The sequence below is a fragment of the Azolla caroliniana genome, unplaced genomic scaffold, assembly GCF_043228905.1.
Source record: "Azolla caroliniana isolate FFs.n. ecotype wild unplaced genomic scaffold, voAzoCaro1.0.p SCAF_3, whole genome shotgun sequence".
NCBI classification, from domain to species: domain Eukaryota; kingdom Viridiplantae; phylum Streptophyta; class Polypodiopsida; order Salviniales; family Salviniaceae; genus Azolla; species Azolla caroliniana.
Genome location: NW_028230438.1, coordinates 19,657,080 through 19,666,344, shown reverse-complemented (window position 1 = coordinate 19,666,344; position 9,265 = coordinate 19,657,080). Strand labels below are relative to the sequence as shown.

Genomic DNA, 9,265 nt, shown 5'->3' with positions numbered 1-9,265 from the left:
AATGGTTGATTTTATAATATTACATCTATACGTCCTGTGTATTACCGACTACACATGGTATTCCCACTTGTATCTTGTTAAAGTATCTTTTTTGTAACAAGGCTATAAATCTTGTTGGTATGATCCTTCATATTTGTAAATGGTAGATTTTGTAATATTAAATCTATACGTCCTGTGTATTACTGACTAAAGATGGTATTCCCACTTGTATCTTGTTAAAGTATCTTTGGTGAAACAAAATTGAAAATCTTGTTGGTATGATCCTGTGGAACCAATGAACCTTTTTTGTAACAAGATTGTAAATCTTTTTTGGTACATTGGAACTTTGAGATCATGTATATTGCAGCCAATAAACCCAACCTTTGTGTTTTGTTTTGGTTATGGTTGATTTGGTATACCGTTTATTTTGTAATATTAAATCTTATTACTAGAATGGGAATGGCCAACATCAAGAAGGGTTTAGGAACCCGACTCATATGCCAGGTAGGAGCCTGACTCATTAATAAGCAGGTGCCCAACTACTGTAATGATTGCGCTACAATGATCATACTAACCACCATTTTCACAGTGAATTCATTCATTGGCATAATCACTCACATTGAATTTATTCACTTCAGTCATCGGCATAATCACTCACATTGAATTTATTCACTTCAGTCATCGGCATTCTCGTTGACAATTATTCACTTCATTCACTGGCATAATCACTCACCCTGATTTGATTCACTTCAACCACTAGCATTCTCGCTGACAATCATTCACTGGCATAATCGCTCGCCCTGAATTGATTCACTGCAACAACCACCGGCATTCTCGCTGACAATTGTTCACTTCATTCACGGCATATAGAAAACATAGAAAGTGAGAAGAGGAGAAAATACCAGATTAACATAGAAACTGAGAAGAAGAGAAGAAACCAGAATAACATAGAAAGTGAGAGAAGAAGAGAGAAAAAACAAGCCATCAAAACAGAGAAGAAGAGAAAGAACAAAAACAGAGTGAGCAGAGAGCAGAGAGCAGAGAGGAAGAAAGGCAGAGAGGAAGAGAGCAGAGGCAGTGAATACAGAGCGCCATGGGGAAGAAGCAGCACAGCAAGGATCGGATGTTCATCACCAGCACTGAGTGGGCCGTGGAGTGGGGCGGTGCCAAGAACAGAGACCTCCGAACCCCTTTCAAACGCCTTCCTTTCTACTGCTGCGCGTAAGTCCTATCCTCTCTCTCTCTCTCTCTATCACACACACACGCGCGCACTCACTGCACACACGCATCTTGGTGACCGTCTTCAAGTGGCATGGTTTCTTTGCAGCTGTGTTGCGTTTGATTGCCTAGATTCTGTAAACGTTTTGGTTGCTTTCAGTGTTCGTCAAATTGGTTTTGATACATACCAGTTTGTGTTGTTTCGAGCAAACAGATTGAAGGTTTTGTGCAGTTGAATGATGCAGATTTGTTACATAGCTGAAACTCTTCTGTTTCTTGTTTTTCTCTCTCTCTCTCTCTTTCTCTGCCTTGCCTGTGCAGGGTTACCTTCACGCCGTTCGAAGATCCTGTATGTACAGCTGAAGGCCATGTATTTGATATCTTGTAAGTTCACTTTCTTTCTGAAGGGAATATTATTGCTTTCTTCTTGTTTGAAGAAGACAGTATTTTATCACTGTTCAAAGAGCACATATAATTGCTTCAGAGCGGTTGACCAAGGCCAATATGGTGAAATAATGAAAACTTAAGAGCAGCTGGGAAATAAAGGAAGAAAAGAAACACTGAAAAAAACATCAACAAACACACACCTAATATCCAGCCACTATTTTTGTAATAGCAGTTTTCAAATAGTTTAATGTTTTTCTGTACATAGTGATGGTGAATGGTGGATTTCCATTAGTTTTGACAGTTACCAAGGAAACATAGTTATCCTTTTGGTAGAGCAATCATTGTGAAAATAGTTACCTTGTTTAATTTCCCCAGAGTTAGTTGTCGGCATTGCTGAATAGAAGTTGTTAAAATTACTGCAAAACATATGTGGCGTAGCTTGTTATTATATTAGCATGCATGAGAAGAACAATTTCTTAATTTACTGTATTTTATACTTATTTAATGAACTATCACTACCTGAGCTATAGAATATTAGAAATCCATCCTACTAACCTCTGCTACTTCTTTTTATATTTGAGCCTTTGTAAATGAAATTTCAGTTTAAGAGGTTTTTGTTTTTCCTTCAGGAATATTGTACCGTACATTCGAAAATTTGGAAAGAATCCCGTATCTGGAGCACCTCTTTCTGTAAAGGACTTGATCAAGCTACAGTTTTATAAAAATTCAGAAGGTATTTTCTTTTTCTAGCTGTAACTGTTTTCACCACCTTAGAGATGACTATTTGGATAATCCTTCAGCACCGTTGATAAACTAATATTTTTTTTATATCCAAAATAATCTCTTGATTTTGTCCAGTCAAATTCATTCATGTCCTTGTCCATGTTTAGTTTGATTTGATTTTGGATATTTGCCAATGTTCTCCTTTGCAGATGGATTCTAGATGAGATGTTTGTTTTATTTTGTAATGATGATGATTTTCTGCATTTGAAGATTCTTTTGAACTGGTATGATATGCTGGCGTTGTGCCCACACTATTATGGTTAATGCCATAAGACTTATCTGTCCTCGTCAAATCTTTACTCTCCTCAGTTACTTCACATTTTGTTTTTTCATACATCTTTGTTGTTGAGGGAGAACCTAAAATTTTAAATGGCTACTGAATATGAAAACTTTAACTGTAATTGGCTCCCTTTATAGTACCTGTATTGCAAAGTGCTGAGAAATTACTGAGTATCCTAAAATTAAGAGCAATCATGTTAATGTTTTATTAGTTTTAAAGTCGTACTTAAGAGATAAGTTTTAGCCTCTTGTCTGGGTTCATTAAGAAGGGATTTGTATCTAGTCTAGATTTCCACATGTTGAATATTTGTAACAAAAAAGTATTTTGCTTTTTATTTCTAAGAACTTTTAATTTTGATTATTTCATTTGCCTGTCCATAGTTTGGTCTTACAATTTACTTCAAACATTACAGGTGAGTTTCAATGCCCAGTTTTGCATAAAGTTTTCACAGAATATACTCATATAGTGGCTGTAAAGACAACAGGAAATGTCTTCTGTTATGAGGTATGTGAAAATGCAAAAAATGGCTTTTTCCTAAGGACAATACATCTCATAAGAACCAGTTTCATAAATAGAGTGAATAACATTTGATAACAGAATGTTCGTTGGAATCCCTTCATTTTTTTTTAAACCAATTTGTTGAAAGATCATTTCATATCTTTCATTTCTTGCAGGCAATCAAAGAGCTGAATTTGAAGCCTAAGAATTGGAAGGATTTGTTGACTGATGAGCCATTTACCAAAAATGATATCATAACTATTCAGGTTTGGTTTTTGGAGGATCAGTAATAACTCACTGTCATATGTCAAATGAGGTGAATTGGGTCTTCTTTGGTTTGATTCATGATTCCTATCTACTGAACCTTAATCATTTGAGCTAATTCATTTTAGGATCCCAATGCTGCGAGTGCAAAAGCATTAACAGAGTTTGATCACGTGAAGCAAGATTTGAAAGTTGATGATGAAGGTTTGATCATATATTTCATTTAACTCAGTTTACAAAGATATGAAAAAAATGATACAATACCCAAGAGTATTTGGAATCATGATTAAAATTGGACCATATTGCAATTCTCAGTACAGTAAAAAGGGTCTGACCTTATTGCAATTCAGTTTAGACAAGAAAAAGGAAAAAGATCTTCAAATCATATAATTAAATGAAATCATATGCTTAAGAGAAGGTTAGAGTGCTCATGTCACAGCATGTTTTAATGCAGAATTGAAGAGGCTAAAGGAAGATCCTGCTTACAACATCAACCTCTCTGGAGATACCAAAGCCATGCTGAGAGATCTTGGTACTGAGAAAGCAAAAGAAATTTCCAAGCTTGGAGGTGGTGGTGGAAAAGCACAACGTGAGAGGGGAGCAGCTTTAATGGTTCTAGATAAAGCAAGAGAAAGATTAGCTGAACAATCAAAGGGTAAAGATAATACCGAGTCTTTAGCACTTAGCATAGTTGATGCAGCTTCAGCATCTGTATATGGAAGAAGTGCTGCCTCTGCCAAAGCAGCTCCCCAGGAGAAAACTGCAGCTCGTGTAGCTGCCCATTATGCTGGAGAATTGAAGCCCGTCAATGCAAAAATGGTTTGTCATAAATGAGTTTGGGGCATAATGTACGTGCATGTGTGTGTGTGTGTGTATGTGTGTGTTTTCTGGATTGGAGTATATATTTGCACACACACACACACACACACACACACACACACACATACATAGTGTGTGTGGGTGGGTGGATGTAAACATATGTTTTTGGGTGTAGATGCATATATACATGTTTTTTGGATATAGCCTTGGTTATCTTTGTCATCATGTTACCTTTTCTTTCTTGTAGGTTAAAAGTCAGTATACATCGGGGAAAGCTTCAAGATCATTTACTTCAACAACCTTTACTCCAGTCACCACGAATGAGTGCGAGTATGTACAAGTGGAGAAGAATCCAAAAAAGAAGGGTTATGTCCGGTTTCACACCACCCATGGAGACCTGAATCTGGAGCTTCATTGTGACATCACGCCACGAACGTGTGAAAATTTCTTAACCCTTTGCGAACGGGGCTACTATGATGGTATCATTTTCCATAGAAATATAAGGTATTGGCCAAAACTTGTCTTTAACTAGAAGACATGAAGATAACATTCTATTTTACTACACATGATTTGGTCCTCCTTGATATTTAGAAACCACTGGAACTAGCATTTATGCTATAAAATGTCACTCTTTAAGTTCAATACGCGCTATTTTTTATTTTCTTTTAATACATTTTCTACATAGCAAAGGACGCCAAAAAGGCTTTCCTACATACTAGAAAATAGAAGAAGGCAGCTTCAATTCATGAGGGAAATTTTCAAAACGGAGGAATTCAAACTAGGCCCTGAACCCCCAATTATTTATATATGTCATTATATGCGCACATATACAAAAAACATCATTGGGAAAGGGAAATTTTTAAACATGTGTATCAAGATATAAATTTAAAGTGAAGATGTTATCTAATTCAAAATGATATCTGGTGTTACAGAAAATGATATGGCCTTCATGATTTAGCTTGAGATGACACATAGTTATACATAAGTTGATATGGGTAAGCATACTCAAGATGCTACATAATCAATGATATAGGGTATTTAATCAATAGCATCTTTCCCACTCTGACGACAATGTAGAATATTACTCAAAACAAATATTATGATCTTACTTGAATAAAATATGATATTTCTTAGAAAACATCAAAGGATATGTATGATCTTTTACTCGAAATGACATATAATCTTGTTTTTATCTTCTTGGCTTCACAGGAACTTCATGATTCAAGGTGGTGATCCCACAGGGACAGGGAAAGGGGGAGAATCGATATGGGGGAAGCCCTTCAAAGATGAGTTCAATTCCAAGCTTTTGCATACAGGAAGGGGTGTAGTTAGCATGGCAAATAGTGGACCACACTCCAATGGCTCCCAATTCTTCATCCTCTACAAGTCAGCTCCTCATTTGAACTACAAGCACACTGTGTTTGGCCGAGTTGTAGGGGGGATTGATGTCCTCTCAGTTATGGACAAAGTTCCTGTTGATGACGATGACCGTCCATTGGTAAGACAATAAATTATCTTCTTATATGATGTTGCACTTCTTATTTAGTAATTGTTTGTGTGATGATCAAATTGCATTTCTTTTTGGCATGCGTGATGTGTCATTTGTTCCCTGTGAACATTTCACTTCCTAATGTTTTTCTATAAACTTTTTCTTGAAATTGCAGCTCTTGTCGATGAGATTCCATGTACTTTCACTTCTACTAGTATTTGTTTTTCAATGAAAATTGCTTGATTCACACTTTATGTATTCATGTGCACACACACACACATAGCTACTAAAACAAATAGTTTGTTCTGTTGTAGCAAGAAATAAAAATTCTTCGAGTATCGATCTTCGTAAATCCTTATACGGAGCCAGATGAAGAAGAAGAGAAAACAGTGGATCTGCCGCCAGATGAAGATAGTGTAAGTAGCTTGATTAAAAATTTATGGAGAATTCTCAATTCAGAATGTTATATATATTTATTTATAAATATTGCTCTTTATATTTGGGAATGTTCTATTAGGTATAATTGTATGTGGTGCTATATGCTAGTTTATTAATAATTTTATGTACTTAGTTATTATGATGCTGGATAGGCACATGGTATATAAATGGTGATGATTTAGGATTGTTTTATTATTAATTACCTATGATGTTATTTTGAGCTTGTATTTATAATCAATTAAGTTGATGCATCTTGCTTATTACTATATACTTTAGGAGAAGGTGGGTACTTGGTATAGTAATCCTGTGTTGGATTCTGGCTTGGTTGCAAGCGGTGATGGAGTGGGAAAGTATCTTCGAGCATCAAAAGTATTGGAGTCGGGCATCAAAGACTCACAAGAAGAAGAGAGGGTGGTTAAAAAGAAACCAAAGACATCATCGGGATCATCAGGTGTCCATTTCAAGGATTTCTCTGGGTGGTGAAATGATGTGAGTTTATCAATCCTTTTTTAATTGCATACCTTGGAGTGTTGCCTGTTTCGGACCAAAGCTGAGAGAAGAAAATAGTTGCAGTGGCTCAAGAAGAAGTGTGAAGAACTTTCCCTATTTTGTGCCAGCGTAAGTCAGAAAATGGAAGCATTTTGAGTCAAAAAATTATGTATGCGACATACACATGGGATTGTTTACAATTCCATCCAGAAGGGTTTGCAAAAGTTCTCCACTCTTTCCCAGAAAAATTCCTTGTAGCATGCACATTTGACTGTGGTTTAGTAGCAGTGTACTCATGGATGTATCCCTAAATTTTTTGTAAATTTAAAGATTTACATACATTGTATCGACATGAGGAATGCTATCAACCTTGTGTGGACGTGAGGAATGATAATGACCCTTTCATCTTTTCTGTATTTGGCATCTTTTGTGAGGCTCGTGTGAGGTAAAGCTCTGGAGGTCTGTTTGTTGATCATCTAATGCAATAATTTCTGCAGATGCTTGAAGTCTTGTAAACATTATAATTACAACCTTCTAATAACTTTTTATAGTTTACATTCATCTTCTTTGTGACAGTATATTCTGTATAGATTTGACAGTATTTTAGCGAGATTGAGGGATGTTACATGCAAAGGCAAGCATTGCTTGTAATCTTGATATGCATTGCAGACATCCCAACAGATTGTTGGGACAGATTACGGGTTACACCAATGTAGCTTCTAGTAGTCATCAAGGCATTCTAGCTTTGGAACAACTTTGTGATATCGTAAGGTGAAACAATTCAACAATTGGTTAGCCATGGTATATACAAGTCCCATGCCATATACATATGTATGGTAAATTTTGGGGTTAAGAACTCTTCTTAAAACATCTTAGGGTTTAGAGGACAATTTTCTCATCCATACACATTTACTAATTATAAGCCTTCCATCTAGAGAGAGATTTACCTCAATGACAATGACAATATCTAATGTGTCATGAGAGACTTGTGTAAGGACAATAACAGTATCTAATGTCTCATGAGAGACTTGTTTAATGACAATGACAATATCTAATGTCTCATGAGAGACTTGTTTAATGACAATGACAATATCTAATGTCTCATGAGAGACTTGTGCAAGGACAATGACAATATCTAATGTCTCATGAGAGACTCGTGCAAGGACAATGACAATATCTAACGTCTCATGAGAGACTTGTGCAAGGACAATGACAATATGTAATGTGTCATGTAGTGTATACAAATGATAGCATTTCTAGAGAAACAAACAAATAGTACCTTCATTAGGATCATGCCAAGTCAACTCATTTTACCAAATGGTAATGGTCAATAGGGTACTTATGCCAAGGGATGTTGAATGATATGTTCAAGATATGAAAGAAGGATGGTCAATAAGGTTGTGGCTATGTCTAGGCTACATGGTAGGAAGACTATGAGGGCCACAAATTTTCCTAGAAATAGAACACAATGAGTTTGTAGGGACCATTGTTGTATAGTCATTCATCAACAAAAGTTGCTTCCCAAATTGGGTACAAGGGTAACCCGATAGCTATAGAAGTAGGAATGATAGGCACTAGAGATGTTTTTTTTTCCACACAACAAGGAACTAGAGACGGGTTTGTGAATACAAATACCTAGCATAGTACTACATCATGTTTCAACTTATCAATCTTTATATTACATTCTTCTATCAATAAATCGTGAAATCTAGGATGTATTTCAATTTTAATGAGATCAATTCCGTGTTGAATCTTTATATGGTTGATTCCACCATAGTTGGAGGAGTCTTTCAAACTCCCTCATAGAGTTAGGGATGACAACAAGAAGTGACCACTAATGTGAGACATGACCTGAACCAAGAATGTTGGCACAAGCATGAGATGAGAATGGGAGTGTTGCAATGAAGTAAACACCTAGAATCACAAAAGTGATAGTGGGATCACATGATAACAACAAAATTGTGATGATGAATGCATTGTGGAGGGTGGTGTCATGTAGAAAGACAAACATATTGATGGATTTTATTATTGTCCTCAAAGGTCAATATGACATATAGGACCAAGTAAAACCTTTTCCACTTTATGAGTGGAATTTAGTGACTCTTGATTCTCAAGCATTACTAAATAAACTTTGCAATAGAGAGTCCATGTTGTGATTGTGAGAGGAATGTGTGTAGGGAGTGGATCAGATTGATTATATGTGTTTGATTCTTGAACTTGTTTAGGCAAAAAATATGCATAGGCGACGAGTTTCCTCACCTATGCCACAACGGCCTCTATCTCACACCTAAGAGAATGTGAGCTAAGTTATATGGGATCAATTGAGCAATTGATGGACAACTGGGTGAATTGTAACATGTAACAATGAGTTTGGTTTTTCCATGAAAAGAAGATGGTTTTATAGCTCATTGTAGCATATGTTATATAATGTATGAAGTGGAAGTCTCCATATCTTTCCCAAGCTATGATACATTGGTGTTGCAAAAAGGCCTTGTTCACAAAGGAATGCATCTATTCATGATCATGAAACAAATGTGACGTATCCCACTTTGCAAACCATTTTTTCATACCTTGCATTCCTCTAGAGCCCAAAATTTTGTTTTAATGTGTTCGTTGAATCT

General features: G+C 36.1%; 1 protein-coding gene across 1 annotated transcript; it reads left to right on the top strand.

Annotated features, from left to right (window-relative positions):
• Window positions 1–1,040: 1,040 nt before the first annotated feature.
• On the top strand, window positions 1,041–7,142 carry PUB49 (plant U-box 49). The gene is made up of 11 exons (XM_087316869.1): window positions 1,041–1,200; window positions 1,519–1,581; window positions 2,214–2,317; window positions 3,060–3,151; window positions 3,322–3,411; window positions 3,538–3,613; window positions 3,864–4,228; window positions 4,476–4,732; window positions 5,438–5,726; window positions 6,032–6,133; window positions 6,432–7,142. Exons 1-11 carry the CDS (start codon window positions 1,073–1,075, stop codon window positions 6,636–6,638), a joined length of 1,773 nt encoding a protein of 590 aa, XP_087172995.1. The 5' UTR covers window positions 1,041–1,072; the 3' UTR covers window positions 6,639–7,142.
• The last annotated feature ends 2,123 nt before the right edge of the window (window positions 7,143–9,265 follow it).